Raw genomic sequence first — 23,393 nt, 5'->3', positions numbered from 1 at the left:
GCAGAGGCAGCAGCAGCAGCAGCAGCAGCATGTCGGTGCCGGCGGCGGCGGGGCTCGAGGGGTCCGGCGGGGCGGCGCAGGAGGAGAGCGAGGAGGAGGAGGAGGAGGAGGGCCAGGTGCTGGAGGAGAGCCCCTGCGGACGCTGGCAGAAGCGCAACGAGCAGGTCGGCCCCGGCGGGCGGGGATTGATTGGCGCCCGTCTGGCCTGGGCCACGCGGAGCAGCGCGGCAGCCCCCCCGGCTGTCTTGGCTCTGCACCCGCACGGCAGAGGCGGGCGGGCGGGCTGCTGCTGGAGATGGGCTGGGTGCGCGGCGGCAGATGGTGCGGTGGGAGGGACCGAGCGTGGGGCCAGTCCGTCACCAGACTCAGCTGGAAGAGGCGCCCCCCCCCCCCCGCCACGCCCGAAGGCGGAATGGCCTGTGGGGCCCGGGTCTTGCTTGTCAGCCTGGCTGCAGTGCAGTTCTGGGGGGGGGGGGGGGTCGGGGGTGCCCGAAGCGCCTCTGCAGGCCGTGGGGTCGGAGAGGCGGCGGCGGCGGCGGCTTCCTGGGCAAGGGGGCGGCAGGCAGGCAGGCAGGCAGGGGAGGGAGGGAGGGAGCCCCCAAAGCCCAGACGGGGCGCCCGAAGCGGCGGGCCAGCAGTGCCAGGCGCACGCCCCGAAGGCAGGGACGGAGCGCTGCCTGGAGACCCCGGATTTTGGGCCAGCTGGCCGGAGAAAGGGCTGGTCCTTCTTCCCCCACTGCCATGTGGTGACTGACTGGCGAGTTGTGAAGGAAAAGCAGCAGCCCCTGAGTGTGTGCGCCTGCGTGCGTGCCCACGTGGGCCTGTGTGTGTGGCTGGGGGTGGCTGCTGCAGGGTCAAGGGGGGCTTGCTGGTTGGCTGCTTTGCAGGGCAAGATGTGTTTTTTAAAGGAAAAGCTGCAACACTCTCCCTGCTGTGTAGGGGGCGAGGGCAGGGGGGTGGGGGTGGGGGTGTAGGGAGTCAAGGCAAAAAGCCCCGTTGCCATTGCTTTGCAAGGCCAGATTTTTTAAAAGGGAAAAAGCAGCAGCAGCCCCCTCCTCACTGTTGTTTTGAATTTGCAGTAGATGTAATATCAAGAGAGAGGGGTGCGTGCGTGCGTGCGTGCGTGTGTTGGCGGAAGGCACTGTGGACGTGGCCGAGGCGCTGCCTTCGAGTTACGGTGAATCGCCCTCTTCACCTGGTCCTGCTCATTCATTTCAAGGACAGTCGTGGGGTGAGACTGACTTTTGTCCTCCTGTCGCTTTCTGTGCAGGGAGGCTGGTCAGTTTTTCCACTGGTGGCTTCCAGTCAAAGGAGACGTTATGTTGGCTGAGTGTACCTTGGGTGCAGTTTGCACAGCACAGAGCAATGCTTTGTTTTGAACAAGATTGCTAACTTGCAGGAAGAGATGTCTGCTCTGCTGGCAAGCAAATCTGACGTCTGATATTATTTCTTTGCACTGCAATGCCTGGAGAGTCTTCTTAGCAAACCTACGTGAATAAGAACACGAGGACCTCGGAAGAGCCCTGCTGGGTCAGGCCAGGGAGGGTCCATCTAGTCCAGCATCCCGTCTGTGGCCGACCAGCTCCTCTTGGGGGCCAGCAACAGGGCGCAGAGCGGCCGAGGCCTCCCCTAGATATTGCCTCCTGGCAGAGGTTTCCTGGAGATGCTCTTTAGTCCATCGACAGATAGACCTGTACTTTGTGGATCTGTCTAACCCCCGTTAAAGTGGTCGGTGCCTGTGGCCCTCAGTCTATGCCTGGAGCATATGGTGCTGTATTGGTCCTCGTGGGGCTTCAAATGTCAAAGAGGTGACCTCAGGGCCAAGCTCTACACCTGGTGCAAATGAAGCCCAGTTTTCCAGACCTCCCTCCGGGGTGGTTGGCATTCCTGTGGTCAGAAGGCCCTGAATCCGGCGTCTGGGAGGCTCAGAAGCGGATACCAGAGCATGGCCCGGTCCTCTCCCTCTCTACTTCTCTGCCACCTCTGTGGGCTCTAGCCCCACACCCTCCCCAGCATCTCCAACAAGGGGGCAGGGGGGGGGTATTCCTGGGAAGGAAATCGCCCCCCCTCCCCTGTGGTTTTCTTTGGCAGGCAAGATTTGGCCCGAGCCTCTTTTCCGCTGGGTGTATAAATTGGCCCGTTGTTTGTTAAGCCCTGCTGGTTAAGCCCTGCTGGTAGGTGAGCCGGTGGAGCTTGCTTGCCCTGGGCACCCTCTGGAAAAGGCTCGCCCGCCTCACCTCCTGTGCTGCAAGCAGCCCTGCCCTCCTGCTCGACTGAGCTGAGTGGGGAGGCGCAGACTGAGCCTTACAGCTGGCTCAGAACTCCCCACGGCCAGAGCCCCTGGAAGGCGCAGGAAGGCTGATGGCGCAGGCGGCTCGCCCGGAGCAGTGAAGGCAGAGGGTGGGAGAGGCTGCTGGACATGCAGGAGAGCTGCTTATCTCACTGGGCGTGGAGCTGGAGCCCCGCTTATCAGAGGCACCAGCTCCCAGGCGTCTGCGGAGGGAGGGGAGGAGGACTTGGTGTGTTTGGCTCAAATGTTGCCAAGGAGAGAGGCAGCCCAGAGTGGCCTCTTCTGAGCCCTGCAGGGTCGGCTATGGGGAGGGTGGCCCACTTTGAGGCATGTCTTCACCCTGTGTCAGGGAACCCCCTCCTTGGGCTGAGGCCTGCTGGGAGTCAGGTGCAGCTTTTCTCCAGCAGACTCCAACCGTTTGTCCCCAGGGGAAGGGGTGGCGGGTGGGTCTGTTGCAGCAAAAGCAGAAGCCTCGTGAGAAGCTGTCCCAGGGATTAAGACGGAGGCACCCTCTCCTCTCCTCTCCTCCCCTCTGCCTCTGCGCATCTGGCAGCTCTATCTGTGGATCAAGAGTCATCTAGGCTGGGCTGTTTGCCTCTAGGCCGGCTGTGCAGGTGGTGGCGCAGCTATCATGGCTACCGCTTCTTCCAAACACAGCCGTGGTGCCTAGCCAAGCAGACAACTGGCCTTTCAGCGGATGGCCAGCCAGGCTCTCGTCCTTCTTGTTCGGCTGCAGAGCCGGTCAGTCCTTTGCCGGCATGGCTGAGGGCCTGCCTCTTTGGCTCCAGGGGTGGGTGCTGCCAATGGCTTTCTCTGTGCAAAGGGGAGGGCAGGTCAACTTGAAAGGGCCCTTGTTGTGAATGAGACCTGTTGGAATATTGGGCAGGAACTGTGCAGGATGGACAGGCATGTCCGGGGCCGTTAGGAGGGTCTCCCTGGGGGAGATTTGTGAGGAGGGAAAAATTGAGTGTAATGATGGAGATTCTGCAGAAGTTGATCATGTCCCATGCAGCTGTGGACAAGTATACTTTGGGACTACAAAATACAGTATTCCAATCTGAGAAATCAGCAGTAGCTGAACATGCTCTAAGCCAGCGGTTCTCAACCTTCCTAATGCTGCGACCCTTTAATACAGTTCCTCATGTTCTGGTGACCCCCAACCCTAACATTTATCCATTTTACAGATGGAGAACACTGATGCACAGAGTCTTAGGCGACCCCTGTGAAAGGGTCATTTGACCCCCAGGTTGAGAACCACTGCTCTAAACCAAACTGGGATCTTATTTGAAGACCAGAAATTCTTGACAACTGATCCTGACTGTGGTTGGGAAGGGTGGGGCATAAATTTAATAAAATAATAATAACAACTCCAACAACTACTATGCCAGGTTACACAGGGAAGTCATTGAAATCTACAGACACCAGGGCAGTTTAATCAAAAAGGAAGAGTCTGGAAATCAGCAAAACCTGGCTACCAGCATTAAAAAACACCAAAAATAAAAACACATTCAGATGCAGCTGTAAATGAACTCCATCCAGACACATGCAAGTGTGCCTCTTCCATTTATGAGCTGGACAAAACATACACCCCACCAAACCGTCACTCCACAGTATGTCACGAAGAGGAGCAAGCCTTACCATGACATGATCTGAAGATGCCAGCCACAGATGCGCGCAAAACTCCCAGGCCACAACCACATAGCTCGGAAAACCACAACAGCCAATTCACAGGATTGTGTTCTCCACTCAACATTATTTGTTAGAAGCTGTTGGCTAATAAGATAGTCGTAATCTTCTGTTCGTTTCCCAGTAAGAGTGGGTAAGTGCTGCAACCCCAGAAACCGTCTCTGCCTCGTGGGCGTGCTTGCACTGGGGAAGCCAGCCGTCCTCAGCTCCTCCGGGGCCTGTCCTCAGATTCCCCTGATTTGGCTTCTCAGTGTTTGCTGCTCATTCGCCGGCATCCATATTGTGGCCTTTCCTCAGGGAGGGGCCGTGGCTCAGTGGCTCAGAGCACCTGCAGGGCATGCAGAAGATCCCGGCAGCCTCTCCAGTCAAAAGGCTCAGGAGGCGAGTGATGGGAGGAACCTCTTCATGAGCCCTGACGGAGCCCCCGCGTGCTCAGTCAGAGCCAAAAAACCTGCCCTAGGCACTGCTTCTGGGCACTGAGGCTCTGCTTGGCCACGCGGGCTAACAGCCACGGATGAGTGCCGTTTCAGTGGCCTCGAGCTTCTTCGAGTGCTCATCAGAACAAGGAGGTGTGGTGTGTGCGTGTGTGTGGGGTGTGTGTGCGTGTTAAATGCCATCAAGTCACTGCCCCTCATGGGGGCCCCCTGTGAATTGACGCCCTCCAAAACATCCTTTCCTGCTTGTTCAGGTCCTGCAGATTGGAGGCCGTGGCTCCCTTGACAGAGTCTGTCCATCTGACGCTGAGTCTTCCTCTTTTCTTGCTGCCTGACTTTTCTTGCCATTATTGTCTTTTCCAGTGACTTGCTGCTCTCACAACTTGGCCAAGGTGCGGCAGCCTCAGTCTAGCCATTTCAGCTTCTAGGGACAGCTCAGGCTTGACTTGACCGAGAACCCACCGATTTGTCTCTTTGGCAGACCACAGTATCCATAATGCTCTCCTCCAAAACATATTCCACCCTGTGGTGCAGACCAGGAATTGTCACTATCGAAAATTAGACTTTGGCTGAAGACAAACACAGAAACGTTCAAAGTGCCAAAATACAATCTAAGCAACATTCCTGAAGAACAGGAGGCCTCTTCCACAAGTTCCAAGAAAGCAACGGGGAATTCAAAACACAGCGGGGTGCGCTGACAGTTCCGCAAGAACGCACATTATCTGAACAGGACAAAAAAGAGAAAAGAAGGGAACGCAGAGGCAAAAGGACGAGGCCAGATTCCTTCCAAGAAGAATCTTTTGAAGAAGAACCTTTAAAAGAACGTTTCAAAAGTACCGCCTTTCTTTTTCTTCATTGTCCAGCTTTCATAAGCATATATAGTAATGGAGAATACTGTGGTATGAAATGAATTAACTTGGTCTTGGTTACCAGCAACACATCTATATGCTTCCAGCTTCTTTCTGGCTGCCCTTCCTAGTCTAAATCTCCTTCTGATTTCTTGGTTGCAATTTACTGTTTGGTGGATAGTGGAGCCGGGGAGTAAAAAACCTTCAACAATTTCTGCTAAATCTGAGTAATTCTCCAGTAGTTGTTTTGTCTGCTTGACGTTCAGCTGTCGTTCTGCTTTGGGAGTTTCCTCCCCAGCCCCCCCAGTTTTCATTCCACCATCGTCTGAATCTAATCCAGGTTTCCTTATGATATGCTCTGTGTACTGATCGAAGAGAGGGGGAGATAAAATGCATCTTTGTCTAACAGCTTTGCCAGTTGGAAACCATTCTGTTTCTCCATATTCTGTCCTAACAGTAGCCTCTTGTCCAAAACAGTCAGATGCATGGCACACCCGTTTCCTTTAAAACTTTTCATGATCCACACAGTCAGAAGCTTTGCTTTGCTGTGAAGACACACGATGATTTTCGTCAGAACTGCTCTCATAAGCTACACTGAGCATAAACTTGCACTATAGTTCCGAGTGCCGCTCCCTTTCCTGAACCCAGCTTGAACATCTGGGATTTCTCATTCCATGTATGGGAACAGTCTGTGTTCTAAGATTTAGAGCATCACTTTACTCCTGTGAGAAATTGATGCGATGGGCTGATAGTGGCTGTAATTTTGATGTCTCCTTTTTGGGGAACTGGAATGTAAATTAACAGTTTCAACTTTGGGGGGTATTATTTTGTTTTCCTTGATTGTTGGCACTTCGTGTCAAGGTTTTGACGGGCTCCCATTTCTGTGGCTTGAAATAGCTATATTGATATCCCATCTGCTTCTGGTGGTTTGTTCTCTCAGTTGCTCTCAGTTAAACTTTCACTTCACTTCCTAAAATTGCAGGTTCTTAGAATCATAGAGCTGGAAGGGACCCCAAGTCCAACCCCCTGCCGGGCGGGAAGGCACAATCAAAGTGCTCCTGACGGAGGGCCACCCAGCAGCCCTTTAAAAACCTGCAAAGGAGGAGACTCCCCCACACTCCGAGGCGGTGCATCCCACTGTCAAACAGCCCTGACGGTCAGGAAGTTTTTCCTGAGGTTTAGGTGGAATCTCTTTTCCTTCACCTCGAACCCATGACTCCTGGTCCTAGCCTCTGGAGCAGCAGAAAACAAGCTTGCTCCCTCACCAACATGACATCCCTTCAAATGTTTAAACATGGCTGTCACATCACTTCTTAACCTTCGCTTCTCCAGACAAAACATCCCCAGCTCCCCAAGTCTCTCTTTGTAGGGCATGGATTCCAGACCATTTACCATTTCGGTTGCCCTCCTCTGGACCCGTTCCAGCTTGTCAATCTCCTTCTTGAATTGCGGTGCCCAGAACTGTGCACAATATTCCAGGTGAGGTCTAACCAGTGCAGAATAGAGAGGTACAGTTACATCCCTCAATCTTCTTCAAAAGATTCTTCTTGGAAGGAATCTGGCATCGTCCTTTTGCCTCTTCGTTCCCGTCTTTATTTTGTCCTGTTCAGTTAATGTGTGTTCTTGCCGAACTGTCAGCACGCCCTGCTGTGTTTTGAATTCGCCGTTGCTTTCTTGAATCTTGTGGAAGAGACCTCCTGTTCTTCAGGAATGTTGCTTAGATTATATTTTGGCACTATGAATGTTTCGGTGTTTTTCTTCAGCCGAAGTCTAATTTTCGATAGTGACAATTCCTGGTCTGTACCACAAGGTGGAATGAGGGGTAAGTATTAAGTGTAATTTGCAGAACATGAAAAGGCTACGGGATCCAGCTTTTCCCAGCAGGGGACTGGGGCCCTTGAGTGTTTGAGATGCCCAGACCCTGCCGAGTAGAGGGCAGTCCTGGGATGTTATTGGGGTGTGTGGGGAGTCTGTGTGTAGAGAAACTGGCCCTGGACATCTCTGTTGCTTTTGGCCTGGGGACTCTCACTGTGCCTCATGTTGACCCGACCCCCCCCCCCCCCACGGTAATAGGATTCAAATAATTTAACAACTGATTGTTGACAAGCACCATTTTAACAACTGGTTCTGCCGAAGTGGTGCGAACCGGCTGAGTCCCGCCACTGCTCTCCCCCCCGCCCCTGGTCACACGTGTTGACTGAGCCCGTCTCCCACTCAGGTGAACCAAGGCAGCCTGCCCGGCCTCCAGAATACTTTCTTGGCCATGGACACGGAGGAGGGGGTGGAAGTGGTCTGGAATGAGCTGCGCTTTGCGGACTTGAAGGCTTTCAAGGCTCATGAGGTATGGACACCCCCCCCCTTCCAGGGGAAGCAAACCCCAAGGCCCAACACGTGGTGGCTGGGAGGCTCTGGGCTGCCGCAGGAGGGGGCTCTTCCTCCTGGCCTGTTCCCCCCCCCACATACATGCCGCCTTCGTCCCTCCTGACAGCCCCCCTCCCTCCCTCCTTTTTCTAATCTTTCGGCAGGAGAAGACCAAGACCATATTTGAGCAGCTGGTGGTCGTTGACCATCCCAATATTGTCAAGGTTCACAAGTATTGGTTGACCGTGAAGGACTCCATGGCCCAGGTGAGGCTGGGCCAGGCTGCAGGCCCCACACCTTTTTCTCTGCAGACCGGTCTTCCTATTTGGGGGTGGGGGAGGCCGTGGAATTCCTATTCCAAAACAGCAGGACCGATAAAGACACCCTCAGTCTCCCACTCTCTTGGTGGCCTTGCCAAGCTGCTGCAGGCCAAGACAGAAGCCTTTGGGCTGGGGGGGGGTGTGTGGCTTCACAGTTGGCACACTGTGTCCAGACTGCTTTGTGTTGGGCAGAGTGGGGGGGGGGTCCGGGCAGGAGTCCAGACGTGGCTGCCAGGAGAGGGCATGGCGGGTGGCAGGGAGGCCCTTTGCTGCCAAATAAGAGCCAACCTGGAGGAAAGAGTGTGGACAATTGAACGCATTTCCACCGTGGATTCTGGGTTTCTGCAGGGCAGGTTCTTGGCCCTGATTGCCCTTTTCCGCTTCTCCTGCCAAGGTGATCTTCATCACGGAGTACGTCTCCTCCGGCAGCCTCAAGCAGTTCCTGAAGAAGACCAAGAAGAACCACAAGGCCATGAACGTCCGGGTAGGAGCCCTTCGGGGCTGGCCAGGAGAGGGGGCGGGGGTGGGCTCAGGCACCCTTGCCCTGGCCGACCCTGCAAAGCAGGTGGCGGAAGTAAATGAGGGCCCCACGGGGAGCAGGGGCCACAGGTTTGGGGCAACCTTGGGGAAGGCGGAACAGCGGAGTGGCGGGAGCTGCAGGTGTGGTCGGGTGGGGAGACACCTGTCTGGGGAAAGCACTCCCATTTGGCAGGGGCAGCTGAAAAGGTGGCCGGTCTGGGTTCCAGGTGTGTGGAAGACATTTCCACAATGGAGGAAGTACAGTGCAGGCCGAAGGGGGTCTTTTCCCTGCTGGCAAATGCCAGGGGGTACCGCACCCCACTTCCTTCAGGCCAAGAGCCAGGCCAGGTCAAAGCTCCACACATGCGCGCACACCCCCTTCCCGAGATCAGCAGCACGCCTGGGCCCCTCCTTGACAGGCATGGGAGGGGGTCCCCAGCTGAGGTCCGCTGTGTCTGCTTCCCTCCCTGCAGGCCTGGAAGCGCTGGTGCACGCAGATCCTGTCGGCCCTCAGGTAGGTCCTTGTCTGGTTTCTCCCCCTTGGCTGACCCTCCCGGAGGGTTCTGGCACCAAATGGCTCAGCGGACTCTCCCCCCCCCCCCCCCCCCACAGCTACCTGCATGCCTGTGAGCCCCCCATCGTCCATGGCAACCTCACCAGCGACACCATCTTCATCCAGCACAACGGGCTCATCAAAATCGGGTCAGGTAGGCACAAGGGTGGGGCAGAACTGTGGGCTCATCAGGGGCTGGTGAATCACGGGGCAGCGCAGGAGTTGCGCAGTTGTGTTGTTGTGCCCTCTGGACTGATGGACCAAGCCCTGCCTGAGCCCAGCCAGGGAGAGTCTGCATGGTGGAGACCTGGCGGTTGTGCCCCCCAAGAGACAACTGGACGGTCTTTCCAAAAGGGCTCGTCAGACTGACCCCTCCCCCCACCCACCCAGCCACGTCAGCTGCTGCCTTTGGAGCCCGTCGTCTCTTATGTTGCCTCCTTGCTGTTCTGTGTTTTCCTGACTACTTTATGGTCTATGGTTTTAAACTGAAATTGCGTTCATGAAAATTGCTGGTGCCAGTCATTGCCTGGGAGGGAGGGGGGGATGTTAATGCTTAAAATAAATAATAATCACCCTTGTTAGGAATGCTGAGCAAAACAGGGATTGGGAAGATGCTGCCAGTGATCTGGCGTCTGCCCACGAGGAGAATCAGTTGATGGGGGCCTTTGTGTGGCGTTGTGGGGGGCAGGCCGGGGAGCCCATCTGCGGAGTGGGGGGGGGTGCCTGGGAGCTCCTGTCTCCTCCTGGCCTGGCCTCAGGGCGTGTTTGGGGTCTCTGGACCCTCTGCTGCTGAATGCCAGGTCTGCTGAGGGGATGTGACCCCCTGAAGCCTGCCTGACTTGTGCTCCTGAAACCTGGCCAGTATAAGTCCCTGTCAGGCAGAGGAGGGAAGAGCAGAGGGGCCCCATGGCCGGATGGCACGCCCCGACTCCTCCCTTGCTGGCCGGTCTGCTGGGGTGGCTTTACCTCAGCCAGCCTGATATGGGCCCATCTCACCTCTCCAGCCCCCCAGACCTTGGCACTTGCTGCCCGGGAGGGGTCTCGCGGCTCCTTGCTGGAGGGCGCTTTCAAAAGCCCACTTCCTTCAGAGGGCTTTCCACATTTGGGATTTAATGTTTTTTATTGCTTCTGGTCTGGTGGAGATCTGGTTGTTCAGGCTGTAATTTGGGGTTTTCCTAGTTTGTACACAGTAATTATTTAGCCATCTTGAAATCTGAGGGAGGCTGAGACTTTGAGTTTCTGGGAATTTAATGTTGATTGGAGGCAGTTCTCTTCAGTTGCCTTTTTAATCTCCCATTTTAACAGGCTGTTTGGCTTTTTATGCATTTGTGGTTTGCAGGATCTGTACACCCCCACGGGAGTTCTTTCTAAGGGCAGACCAGGGTAAAAAGGTAGTGAGTGCTGGCAAGGAAATACCCTAGAACCATAGAGTTGGAAGGGACCCCAAGGGCCATCCAGCCCAACCCTCTGCAGTGTCCTTGTGGGAGTGGGGCTGGCGTCTCCTGGTGTGAGAAGGGCTTCCTGTTGCCTCTGCTGCACAGCCGGGGTCAGGGGTCGGCAACCTTTAACACCCAAAGAGCCATTTGGACCCACGGAAAAGAAAACACTTGGAGCCGCAAATACTTTCTGACATTTAAAATAACCCGCAGTTAGGGAGGACCTGTGGGTGGGCGAGCAACAGCCGTGGAACAAAGGTAATGTAGCCCCAAGGAAGAGCTTCTCCGCCTCCGTGGCCAGTGGGCTCCTCAGCGGAGGCCGGACCTGTTTTGCAGGGGCGATGGGAGGGAGGCGGCGGTGGAAGCACTCCTGGTTTGTTCTTTTTCTCCTTGTTGAGGCTGCAGCGGGACTCGTGGGCATCCCCTTCCCCTCTGGATCTGAAGCCTTTGGCTCTCCAGAGAGAGAGAGAGAGAGAGAGAGAGGAGAAAGAAGAAAGGCAGGGATGAGGCCTGCGAGGGCTGAGGGGAAGGAAGGCTCCCCTCGGTCGCCCCCTGCCCCCGGCCACACAAAGCCACAGTACAAGGACGAAAGAGCCGCATGCGGCTCCGGAGCCGCGGGTTGCAGACCCCAGGCCTGAGTGGACCAAAGGCTTCCTAGCCTGCAAAGTGGGTGGGTGGGTGGGTGGGTGGGGAGCCTTTTGCTTTCCAGTAATTGCCCCCTCCCGTCTCTCCCTTTCTCACATATTCTGCGTCTCGTGCTTTGGACTGGCGCGTCCCCAGTTTGGCACAGAATCTTTGCCCAGGGTGAGTCATTGTGCTTTCTGCCTTCTGGTCCCCTTTGCCTCCCTCAGCTGCACGCCAGCTGCACGCCCTCTTTCCCTGCTTGGGGTGATGAGGCGCGCCGTCCCCTCGGGCTTGGCTTTCCAGCCACAGGACCCCGATGTTGAGGGCATAACAATGAGAACACCAGTGAATTTAGCTTTGGCCCAGAGATGTCCCCTTTGTGGGGGGGTGGGGAGCCCCTTCACCGCTTGGCAGGAGCTCTGTGGCTCAGCTCCCTGCCCACTGCTGCAGTTTGCTCTCCGCCTCCCTTCCTGCAGCCATCCCGGAGGATCTCCGCAGCCCCACCTGTGCGAGCCGAGAGGAGCAGCAGCAGCAGCAGAACCTGCACTTCTTCCCCCCAGAGTATGGCCGTGAGTGTCGGCCTGCTGGGTCGTGGTCGTGGGTGGGGTGGCTGGGTGGGTGGGTGGGGGGTCAGGGTGTGACCGGTTGGCTTTGACGCTCCTTGGCTTGGCAGGTGTGGCTGACGGGACAGCTGTGGATATCTTCTCCTTTGGGATGTGTGCTCTGGAGGTAGGCAAGCAGCCCCACTGGCTGTGGGTCCGGGCATCGTCCTCCCCAAGGGAGCGGGGCTTGCCTGGCATATGCAGCTGGAGGAGTCTGGGCCCTGGGCTCCTGTCCTGCAAGACCCGCCAAAGGGGCGCCTCTCCCCCCGCCTCTGCTTTGCCCCCGTTGCTTCTGCTTGGCCTTGCCCAGCCCCACTTCTCCCCCCAGATGGCCGTGTTGGAGATCCAGTCCAACGGGGATGCCTGTGTGTCAGAGGAGGCCATCGAGCGGGCGAGACACTCCCTGGACGACCCCAACATGCGGGTAAGGGGGACGGCTTCCTGCACCTGCTGACAAGTGCCGCCTTTGCGGGGTGGGGGTGGAGACAGAGAACTTCCCCACTTGCAGCTCTGTGGCCGTGGCCCCCTCCCTCCCTCCCTCGCCTGCCTTGGCCTTGAGTGATAACTGGGGCCGCCCCGCACACAAATGCATATGCACAAAGGCACAGCTACCCGACTGTTGTGTTGCCTGCGCGGGGGCAGGCAGTTGTCCGCAACGTCCCGGCCTTTGGCCACCCAGTCTGCTTAGACGGACACGCTCCTCTTGAGTTGTGGGCCGAGGCGAGGGGGCTCAGCTGGCAGCGAGGAGGCTCTGTGGTGGCCTCTGTCATACCCTCTGCACAGCCTGCCCTGATTTCACACCCCTGATGCCAGGTTCCTGTGCTAGCAAATCACACTGTTCATGGACTACGATTCCCATCGGTCCCTGCCAGCATGGCCAATTGCAGAGCCACAAGTTGGGGGCAGCTGCAGAGCAGGCTGGTGTGCTGCCCCTTCTGGTTGGGTTCCCCTGATGCCCTCCCCTGCCTCCCGCAGGAGTTCATCCTGAGCTGTCTCCTCCTGAACCCGGAGCAGCGGCCCACCGCTCACAACTTGCTCTTCCACCGCGTCCTCTTTGAGGTCCACTCCTTGAAACTGCTGGCCGCCCACTGCTTCATCAACAACCAGTGTGAGTTGGGGGCAGGGAGGGGTTGGGGGCGTTGTTACTGCCGCCGCCGCCGAGGCCTTCCTGGTGAGAGCATCTCTCCTGGCTTTGCTGCAGACCTGATGCCTGAGAACATGGTGGAGGAGAAGACCAAGAGCTTGGACCTCAACATGGTCATGGCAGAGATGAAGCGTGAGGGTCGGCCACCTGTGCAGTGGAGGTGAGCAGCCAGGGGTTGGCCTTCCCCGGCTGGGGTGGGTGGGGGAGGGGAGCACCAGCAGGCTGGCTCTGCCGCTTCTAAGGCCAGAGCCAGGCGAGCTCCTACCCCAAAGGGTGCTGCTGCTGCCGCCCCTGGCCCCGGGAGCCGCTTCTGGCCCGGCCGGACTCGCCCGCTGCCCTTTGGACTCCCAGGCTCTCTGTCTTTGTCCCTTCCAGGTACTCAGAAGTTTCTTTTCTGGAGCTGGACAAGTTCTTGGAAGACGTGAGGTGAGCTGGGCAAAGCCTGGGGAGCTCCGCCAAGGTCAGGGAGGAGGGCTCGTTCCCGTCCCCCCGGCCTGCTGCTGTGGGGCCAGAGGCCTGCCTGTCCTCTCACTCACCTGCATGGAGTGTGATGAAGAGGCTGATGGGGTCAGGCCCTCTCCCCTGTGCTGCTGGCTGGCTGGCTGGCTGGCAGGTGAGGGGGCCTGAGATCCCTGGGCCCTGCCTTTCCAGGAACGGCATCTATCCCCTGATGAACTTTGCTTCCCAACGGCCCCCGACCCTCCCACGGTCAGCCTCCCAAGCTGCTGAGGATGCGCAGAAATCCACGACCCCCACCCCAGAGCCCTTCGATGTGGAGACAAGGAAGGTAGGAGCTTCTGAGGGCCTGCATCTGGAGCCGGAGTGGGGCGGGGCGGGGGCGGGGGGGCTCCCTTCCCAGCACATGTGAAGATGCTCCTTGTCTTGTTCCGTCTCTTAGAAGTGGTGTTTTGCACTGGCTGGTGCTGGGAGCCCTCAGATGTCTCTCAGGGTGCCAGTGTTTGAAGAGCCCCACTCTGCTCCCTTATTAGGCAGGGCAGAAAGACCCCAGAAAGCAGGGCTCAGCCCCCCCCCCCCCGCCAGCTGTTTCTTTCCAGCTTCCACCCTCCTCTCCCTTCCCTCCTCGCTGTGAGGCAAAGTCTTTCTGCCCCTCCCCTGGCCAGCCAAGGGTTTGGTTGGGTGAGGATGGAGGCTGCTGGGAATGGAGATGCCCCCCTTGGCACATCTGGACTCTCAAGGGCAGCTGCATTGTGTGTGCCCCCCCCCCCCCATCACACCCAGTGGTCCTGTGCAGGCATGAAAATGTTTGAACAGGAGGGGGAGGGCCTTTGGAGCAGGCAGAATAGCAGACCCCCTGGGAACACGAAGAAGAACGTGGAGCCGTGTGTGCGGCCGGTGCGGGCCTTGCCATCCAATCCAGAGCAAGAGCTCAACTGCACCCAAAGGGCCAAGGTGGCGGGGGGGGGGGGGGGCGGGGCGGGGGGCAGGGTCCATGTCCTGAAAGGTGTCTCTGCCCCCTGCAGGTGGTGCAGATGCAGTGCAGCGTGGAGTGGAGCGAGGAGAGGGGCCAGTGGCACGTAAGTCTCCAGGGCCCTTCCTGAGCCAGGGGAGGGGGGGACCGTCCCCAGGAGAGGCCCATGGAGAGACTCAGAAGGGGGGGGGTCTTGCCAGTTCTCCCCCCCCCCCACTCCCCTTCTGCCAGGGCAGGGCTCCTGTCTCTGAGGCCCACTTTCCTGAAAGGGCATTTCCAGGAACATACTTATTTTGAAAAAAACTGTGAGGATTTTGTCGAAGGCTTTCACAGCCGGAATCACTGGGGTGCTGTGTGGTTTCCGGGCTGTATGGCCGTGTTCTAGCAGCATTCTCTCCTGACGTTTCGCCTGCATCTGTGGCTGGCATCTTCAGAGGATCCTCTGAAGATGCCAGCCACAGATGCAGGCGAAACGTCAGGAGAGAATGCTGCTAGAACACGGCCATACAGCCCGGAAACCACACAGCACCCATGTGAGGATTTTAGTTATAATATAGGCTGATACCTCATTAGTGTATCTCATTCTCAATGTTGTCAAAGCAACGGATACCTACAACTGGAAACTGGAGCCATTAACAGGCAAACCAGATTTTTCTGAAATCTGACAATCTCACATTTACGGAAAAATCTGGAATCCAGAAAAAACATTGGAAGGTAACCTCCTCCCAATGATAGGAGAGGTATCTGCACCTTTAACAAACACGTGCCCTCTGGGCGCCCTCTGGGCGCAGCTCCGGCCCAGCAGCATCCGTGGGCGATTTGCTGCCCGGTAACTTGCCTGAGTCACCCAGGCCCGGCTGTTCACTCGGACCCCACAAAAGACAGCGTGGCGTCATGATGAGAGTTTCTGATCAGAGCCCCCCGCCCCGCTCACAGGGCACCCTTGTGATCAAATGAGGGCAAACTGGAGGAGAGATGAATGGTATAAGTGACTTTGGGCTCCTGTTGTGGGGAAGGGTGGGGGTACATAAACGAAACAATAAATATAGCTGGGGGGCAGATAATAGGTTGGTTGGTGAGTGGGAAGGAGAGATGAAAGCAAGGAAAGGCGAGGAACCGGTGGGGGAGGGGGGGTGCCAAGAGGAGAAATGTAGCATGGGGAGAGGAAAGTGAGGTGCCCCCACAAGTCCTTGGAGCTGGGCCCGACCTGGTGGCCAGCATCACTCAATGGGGCCAGACTTCTTCTGAGTAGAGAGGGGAGGAGGGACACATGGAGACGGGGGTGGGGAGTGGGCCAGGGAAAGAGAGGTTGACTGGTGGGTAGGAAGGAAGGACGGAAAAGAGGCAGCCGGGTCAGGGGAGGGGCTGTAGGTGCTTTGAGGGAAGGGGGAATAGTGGGAGAAGGGAAGAGGGGGAGTCCCCAGCAAGTCCTTGCAGCTTCCCTGCTTGTATTGCTGAATGTTCAGGTTTAATTTCTGTTCTCCCAGGGATGTTTTTAATAAGTTGCCTCTGAACGCATGGGCCTGTTGTTGTTTTGCTGTAAGGACGCTTGTGAGACATGCAAGAGACACAGTGCTGGGCAGGTGTGCTCTTATCCTCTCCCCCCCCCCCCACTGCTGTGTCCCTTCCAGCTCGCTCTTCTTCTGGTTCTGGAGGATAAGCTCCATCGACAGCTCAGCTACGACCTGCGGCCAAGTAAGTTGGACTCTTCCTTCCACGGCAAGTCCCTCCACACCAGCCCCAGGGCCAGCTGGGAATTGCCAGCGTCCACTGGCCGGGTCCTTTCAAGGGCTTCCATTCTTGCAGACGGGCCAAAGTTGCTAAGCTAAGGAGAGCCCCCGCCCTACTCTGGAGCAATCTCTAGACAACCCCTCTCCGTGTTCTGGAGTCCTGCGGGAGCAGCGGTTTTCCTTGGAAGCTTCCCAGAAGAGAAGGGAGCCCAGCCGTTGCCCCGAGGGTGGTGGTGGTGATGAGGCCGTCAGCCTCAGGGGAGGAGGTTCCCCCGAGGCCCTTAGACCGGCTTCCGTTCAGCAGACTGTGGAAAGGGGGCAGCGGCCGTGGCGGCAGCTGAGGTCCAGCCAGGCATTTCAGCAGTACTGGGTCTGGCAGGGCTCTGACCTGGGACCGGGGAATAGTCGGCCTGGTATGCTGTGGCCAGCCTGCGTTGGGGTGTTTCAGTCTGCATGCTAGAATGATGGTGGAATGTTTACTTTTTGAAAGCTGCTTTGGGTCCCTCCAGGGAGGAAGTGGCTGAAAAATGCGTGAACAAAGTGTGCGTTCTTGTGCCAGGCCCCCGTGCCCAGGCCTAGACCACAGGTTGGGGGGTTCGGGTGGAGCCGGGGAGGCCGAGCCATCAGGGCTTTCCAGGCCAGAACTGGCACTTTGGAGCCTCCAAACAGGCGGGCAGCCATCACAGCCCATTGGTCACGTCTGCTTTCTGTCCAAGCAGACATTTCTGAGGCGTCTCCCAGGGCAGCTGTGTGTTGAGGGCAGGAGAACGGAGTCCAGGGGTGGCCACAGCTGGCAAATCAGACACAGCCTGCAGAAAGCACTCCTGGCCAGCTGTGGCCCAGCATTTATCCAGGGACTCTGGAGCACACCCCGTGTTGCGCACCTGCTCTTTGTTGGGGTGGGGGAGAGGTTCAGGCCCCTCCTGAGAAGGTCTGCATCTGTTGAGATTTGAGGTGTACTGCCAGTCCCCCACACTGCTGAGTGGAGTTTTTGTTTGTTCATCCCTGCCTGATTCTTCATGCTCTCTACATGCCCCCCCTTGCCCTTCCACGGCCTCCTGAGCATGAGATGCCAAGGACAGGGGAAGGGGCAGGTCTCCGAGCGGGCTCTCCCAGCAGCTCCTTAATGGGGGAGTCATCTTGGGGCACCCCCATAATCCAGAGTCCTAGGAGAAGAGCCAAAAATTCCCAGCACGCCTTCCAAGACCAGCCTTCTGGGACGGGTAGGCATGCCAGAGTGCCTTCCAAGTGGCCCCGGTGGTGACCAGGGCTGCTGGCATCGAAACCTCTGAGGGATCTGCTCCCTCCCTCCCTGCCTTTGCCTGTCAGGCAGTGCTGCTCAGCGGTTGGGGCAACGCAGGTGGCACCCGTGCTCTGTCCAGGGTGGATGCTGGACTGAGAAGTGTCCGGAGACAGGAGCTGCCAGCTGGCCCAGACCGCCCCCCCTCCACCACTCATTTCCCGTTCTCTGCAGCTGACCGCCCTGGAGACCTGGCAGCTGAGCTGGTGCATTATGGATTCATCCGCCTGGTGAGTGGTGCTGCCTCTGCCTCCAGGGGCTGCAGGGAGGCAGGCCTGGATCACACCTTGGGGTCAGTTCGGGGGCTGAACTTGCAGCACCAGCAGTTGGGGAAGGGGCCCTGCCCCAAGAGGAGAGTTCCTTTCAGGGTGGGATGGCTGCATCGTTCTCAGAGAGGAAACAAAGCAATGCCCATTCTTTGCTCTGCTCTGTTTTGCCAGGGGCGGGGTGTGGGGGGCTGGATTCAAGAAGTGGGGCTGGAGGAGCCTGTTGCAGCCAGAATGGAAGAGTCTTGTGGCACCTGCCAGGCAGACCTGGACCCTGTGTGTGGGAGGGGTCTGAGGGGAGTCTGCTGGCGGGCACTCTCTTTGGGAAGGGGGCGGGGTCCAGACTCAGTTGGGATTCCAGGGCTATGGTTCCTGGGGGAGGCTGGGAGGGAGTCGAGTGCTGGGGAGGCCACCCATGCTGTTGTGGGGCTGCAGAGGAGGGTGCTTGTGGGGGCAGCGGATGGGGTTGAGTCACCTGAGAGAGAAGAGGCTTGAGGCACACTTGGTGCAGGACGGGGGCCAGTGTGCTTGTGCCTTGGGCCTGGCTGCAGCTGCCTCCATGGTGGCCAGTGGCGTATTGGGGGGGGGCTGCCTTCCTGACTCTGTCCCTCGCTCTCCTCTAGGACGACTGCGAGAAGCTGGCCACGTTCCTTGAAAACGCCTTCCAGCGGCACCAGCCAGCTCCCTCCTGAGTTGCACCTGCCCCCCATGAGATCTGGGGCAGGCAGTAGCAGTGGGGAAGTGGGAGCTTCTGCCTGCTGTCCAGCCTCTGGGCAAGGGACTCGGGAGGCACAAGGCCTTCCCACCCCCCACCCGGGAAGGGCCTGCTGCTCTCCGGGGGAAAGGCCAAAGAGAGTCGGAACCCGGGCCAAGAACGGGGGTGGTGTTGTTAGCTTCCAAAGACACCCAAGATCTCTGGTGGCCTCCTGTCCCTTAGACCCCCTCCTCTGCCGACGGGAGTGGGCAGCGTCACTGGAGGGTCGGGGCAGGGGTGGGTGGGAGCCAGGCCAGCGAGGCAGAGCTGTTGCCTTCTCCCGAGTTCCGGCTGGAGCTTCAGAGGCAGCTGAGCTGCCGGGATCACAGCCAGCCCCGTTGGTGTTGCAGCTTTGCTGGGCTCCGCTGCTGCCAGCCGGAAGCTGTTGTGCTGCTGCTTGCGTTGTCCTCAGCCTGGAGATGGTGCCCGATTCCCCATGCTGCTCTCTCAGGTCCTCGCGCTGCTTTGCCTCTTGGGGGGCAACTGGTCCAATTAGCTTGTTCAAGTGCAATGAGTCCCAGGAGGGAATCTGTCACTCATCCCCTCTGGCAACCAGCCGCCTTCCAAGCTTTCCACAGAGCTAAGAAGGAGCTCCAGAAAAACAATCCAAGGGAGAGGCAGTGAAAATTCTTTGCTGTGCTCACCTGAGACCCTCATTACTTACCATGCTGGCTCCCCCCCGTGCCCCCCCCCCCGAACCGCAAGCCAGGCCTTTTCTACCCTGCACAGAGCCAAACTCCTTTTCTTCCCATGACTGGTTGGGCTTGGGCAGTGAGCCCAGCACCGAATGTGCTCTCCGGCCAGCTGCTGTCTTCCCTGCTCACCAGCAGAGCAGTCCTGGTCTGGTGCTGGTAGCTGCTGTGCTTAGAAGTCGGAGGACTCTGGGTGGGAGGAGGCTTCTGGCACAGAAAGGCCGGGGGCTCACTCCCTTGGCTGGCCTCTGTTAGCCAAAGCCATGTTTCCTCTTACACCTGGGGTCCCCTTCCCTTCTGGCCTCCTCTGAGCCTGAGTGGTCTTTCCATGGAAGCTGCCCTATCACGGGGGCAGGCCCTGCTGCATTTTGGTTGCAAACTGCTAAGGAGCAAAGGGGGGCCCTAGTTCAATGGTCTGTCCAGGCCTGTGAAAGGATTTTGGAGAGGGGTGGGCTGGGTGAGGTCTCAGAACCACTGCCAGTCGGAGTCAGCATGACTAACTGGGTGTGCCGTTCATGTTGTGGTGGGCCAATTATGAACAAGGTGACCACTGCGCAATGGGGGCAAGTGTCTGTTGCAGCAAGATTTCTTGTATGGACATATTTCCTCAAGCCCTGCTTTCACTTTTCATTCTCTCGGCGGCAAGCATCACCACTTCTAGCACGATTTTAATTTGCTTCCCTGCCAGAGCAGGACAGATTTGCCAGTGAACACAGCTTTGCCCCGGACTTCTTCCCTCTGTTCATGGCCAGCCCTCCCACTCCCTCGCATTGCCGTCCATGCTTTCCACCTCGCCCCCTCTTTTTCATGTTGCCAACTGCTTCAAGTCACAGAAAAGAAACTTAGCCAAAACACACCAGCCTCTAATTCTTATATTGATATTTCAAGAAATTGATATAATAATAACAACAGAGGGTGCTTGGAAATAACAAACCTCTCTGTCCTCCAGTAGTAGTAGCAGCAGCAGCAAGAAGTGTAGGGGTGGGGGATGGTCCGCTTCTTTAGCAGCTTGTGGTCCAGGGAATTGCTTTGCTTCTTTCATTTGTGGGGTGAGTGGCATTATTTTTGGAACAGTAATATCAATACAAGGGCAGTTTAAAGGGCTATGCCAGCAATCTTGACTACTGGGTGTAATGAGACCTGTGTCTTTAAAGATTACTTGATGGGCGGAGTTAAGGGAACCAGGCTCAGCAGAGTTCTCTATCGCAGGAGTGAGTGCCTCCTTGCATGTAAACGAAATGTGAAGAGAGCCCACTACAAACCTCCTGTGTTCCATGAATAATGGGCCATGGAACATTTTAGTTGCACCCAGTCCAGAGAACTGCTCTGAGTTTGGCTCTTGGACAGGTAAAGCCTGCATACAGCACCATATACTCCAATTAGGTCTACAAAGAAAACTCTTACAGCACTATTAAATATATTATTGGTCAGTCGCCAGATCTTTTGCCAACAGAACAGAGAACTTCTTAGAATTAATGGTTTTATTTAAAATAAAGCACACTTATTTTTGTTAGGCAAGAACTTAAGTAAAAACAGGTGCAAATTAATCCTGCATGGCCCTTTTTATAGAGATGTTGACAGGAACAGAAATCTTGCTAACATGACTGAAAATAAAAACATCTGGAAACAAACATGTGATTGAAAATAAAACATCTGGATTTTGTGTTTTTTCCGAATTGTGTGGCCAGGGTCTGGTAGCTTTTGCCCCTAATATTTCAACTGCAAAAACTACCAGACCCTGGCTATTCATTTCGGCTGTGAAAGCCTTTGACAATACATAAAACAACTGAACCTTAAATGGATCTGCTTATGATCAGTATCAGGTGAATTCAGGTACAGCTCCATAACGCCCATTAAAACTATCAAAGCAAAGTTATAAGGCTTAAATTTCATACTTAAAGAACAATACGTTTGCAGCTTCTACAGTCACAAAAACACACTCTGGAACCTCTGCCTGACAGGTCAGCAGTTGAGCCTTGCATAGGTTTCATTCCAGCCAGCAGACTTCAGCCAGCACAGGGCTAGTGGAGAGACAAGGAGCCGAATGGAAAGAAGGTAACGGGTGATTTGAACCTGGAGAGCAAACCTGGAGCTGAAAGTGCAGGTTTGCCTTTCTCATTAAATGTTAAGTGCTGAAGAGGAACAGAATCATCCTTGCCGCCCCTCAGCTCAGCTGCTGCAATGTGTTGGGATCTGACACTATTTAAAAAAAATTGTGTGTGTACGTGTTGTATACCATAAAGAGTTCTGTTTCTGAGAATGGTGTCATTTGGTTTCTTCACCCACAAAAAGCTGCTTGCTTGGGCTCATGCTTACTGAGATCCAGAAAAGCAGGAAGCTACTATGTGGTGAGCAATATCTCTAAAGTCTGAACTCAGGCTGCCAGACTGCAGTGATGGCTGCAATTATTCTTGTGAGAGGCAAGAGATGGTTGAATGGGATAAGGGCTGGAGAGAGAGAGATTAACTCTTCTTTAGCATCTAGTGACTTGAGACCAATGCATGCACTACCAATTCCTGATTCTTACTGGTAATGCCATGGCAAAGCCCCAAGGGCCAGCTTCCCTGACTTTGTGCCCAAAGAAGGTATGCTGAAGAACGTGTGGCCTTTGGGTGAGGCTGGTGTTCCATCTGGGAAGTTGGTGCTGTCCTCATACCAAGGCCGGGAAACACACAGGTCTCACTCAAAAAGTCCACCCAATCCCAGAGTCATCACAAGGAATACTGGGGAACTCCATGGTACAGAAGGAACTGGCTCACAGTCTCAACTATGGGACTTCCAGGTATTTCCGTGAGAGCCTGCTAAAGTGAAGAGTGTGTGATAGGCACATAGAGGTAGAGCCAGCGTAATTCTTGGGGTAGTACACATAAAGAATAGCCTGCTGAACCAGACCAGCGGCCCATCTAGTCCAACAGCTCATCTCACAGTGACTCACCAACCAGTTCTAATGGAGGTCTAACAGTAGGGCAGAAAGACCAAGGCCTTCCTCAGATGTTGCCTCCTGGTACTGGGATCCAAAGTTATTCTGCCTCTGAACGTGGAGGTTCCCTTCACTCACCACGGCTTCTAGCCACTGAAGGACCTCTCCCTCATGAATCTGTTCACTCTAGGCCCCTGCTAAAGCCATCTACACCTGTGGCCATCACTAAATCCTCTGGCAGCAAATCACACCTTTTAGTTCCGCATTGAGCAAAGAATTTCCTTTTGTCTGTCCTAAACCCACTGGCTTCATTGGATGCCCCCAAGTTACAGTATTTTGTAAAAGGGAGAAAAAGTTCTCTCTCTGCTCTATCCTGTGCATAATTATATAAATTGTTTGTCTCCCTCACCTCAGCCACTTATGTTCTTGAAAAGTTCCAGACTCTCCAGCATTTCTTCAGAGGGAAGGAACCAGGTCTGATCGGTTGCCCTGCTTGGTATTTTTCCCAGCTCTGCAGTGCGCAGTGATCAGAACCACACACAGTATTCCAAACGAGGCTCAACCACAGTTCTGCGCAGGGGCCTTATTGCATCGGCGGTTTCATTTTTAAGACTGTTCATAATAATCCCAAGTGCAGGGTTTGGTTTTTTCCACTGGGGAACATTGGGCTGGTGTTTTTCATTGAGAGATCCACTCCAAATGCAGCGTCCCCCGCACTCTCAGCAGGCTGGGCTCAGGTGTCAGACTTGCGGCCCTCCAGATGTTGTGGACTACAGTTCCCGTAATCCCCTGCCCGCATCATGATGGGAACTAGTCCATAACATCTGGAGGGCTGCAAGTCTGACCCTTTCAATGTGATTAATCCAGGGGTGTCCAACTCTGGCACCCCAGATGTTCATGGAGTGCAGTTCTCATCAGTCCCTGCCAGCATGGCCAATTAGGCAACCTGGCAGGGTCTGATGGGAATCGTTGTCCACCCCTGGATGAATCCATCACTCTACGTTTGATGAGGGCTTCTATGCCTCTGCCTGGGACCACCAGGGGACCTTGTCATGACAGTTAGATCATGGTGATCATATCCTATCCAGCAGAGGCAGCAAGAAAGGAACATAAGAACATAAGAACAAGCCAGCTGGATCAGAGCAGAGTCCATCTAGTCCAGCTCTCTGCTACTCGCAGTGGCCCACCAGGTGCCATTGGGAGCTAACAGGCAGGATGTGAAAGCAAGGGCCTTCTGCTGCTGCTGTTGCTCCCGAGCACCTGGTCTGCTAAGGCATTTACAATCTGAGATCAAGGAGGATTAAGATTGGTAGCCATAGATCGACTTCTCCTCCATAAATCTGTCCAAGCCCCTTTTAAAGCTATCCAGGTTAGTGGCCATCACCACCTCCTGTGGCAGCATATTCCAAACACCAATCACACGTTGCGTGAAGAAGTGTTTCCTTTTATTAGTCCTAATTCTTTCCCCCAGCATTTTCAATGAAT

The 23,393-nt window shown here is 56.0% G+C and overlaps 1 protein-coding gene across 3 annotated transcripts; it reads left to right on the top strand.

Moving 5' to 3' along the window:
- The first annotated feature begins 39 nt into the window (after positions 1-39).
- On the top strand, positions 40-20,004 carry NRBP2 (nuclear receptor binding protein 2). 3 transcript variants are annotated; one of them, XM_048482599.1, is made up of 18 exons: positions 40-164; positions 7,477-7,599; positions 7,784-7,885; positions 8,334-8,423; positions 8,932-8,972; positions 9,071-9,165; positions 11,228-11,251; positions 11,548-11,640; positions 11,745-11,800; positions 12,002-12,097; positions 12,649-12,781; positions 12,875-12,977; positions 13,193-13,243; positions 13,469-13,604; positions 14,299-14,352; positions 15,878-15,941; positions 17,451-17,506; positions 18,166-20,004. In XM_048482599.1, the coding sequence occupies exons 2-18, from the start codon at positions 7,522-7,524 to the stop codon at positions 18,232-18,234; spliced, it is 1,341 nt and encodes a 446-aa protein (XP_048338556.1). In that variant the 5' UTR covers positions 40-164; positions 7,477-7,521; the 3' UTR covers positions 18,235-20,004. The 3 variants fall into 3 exon arrangements, with proteins under 3 accessions (XP_048338556.1, XP_048338555.1, XP_048338554.1); XM_048482597.1 differs by lacking the exon at positions 40-164 and adding an exon at positions 1,211-1,231; XM_048482598.1 differs by lacking the exons at positions 15,878-15,941; positions 17,451-17,506; positions 18,166-20,004 and adding an exon at positions 15,734-15,855 and having other exon boundaries at positions 63-164.
- Positions 20,005-23,393: the final 3,389 nt, after the last annotated feature.

This window comes from Sphaerodactylus townsendi, unplaced genomic scaffold (assembly GCF_021028975.2).
Source record: "Sphaerodactylus townsendi isolate TG3544 unplaced genomic scaffold, MPM_Stown_v2.3 scaffold_19, whole genome shotgun sequence".
Lineage (NCBI taxonomy): Eukaryota > Metazoa > Chordata > Lepidosauria > Squamata > Sphaerodactylidae > Sphaerodactylus > Sphaerodactylus townsendi.
Note: the sequence above shows the minus strand (reverse complement) of the source record. Positions and strands in the feature narration are given on the sequence as shown.

Excerpts from the sequence above, each read along its gene's own strand:
- NRBP2 (XM_048482599.1), top strand. The coding sequence starts at position 7,522 with ATGGACACGGAGGAGGGGGTGGAAGTGGTCTGGAATGAGCTGCGCTTT. Across the intron at positions 13,605-14,298 it reads TCGATGTGGAGACAAGGAAG|GTGGTGCAGATGCAGTGCAG; the intron begins GTAGGAGCTTCT and ends TGCCCCCTGCAG. Across the intron at positions 14,353-15,877 it reads AGGAGAGGGGCCAGTGGCAC|CTCGCTCTTCTTCTGGTTCT; the intron begins GTAAGTCTCCAG and ends TGTCCCTTCCAG.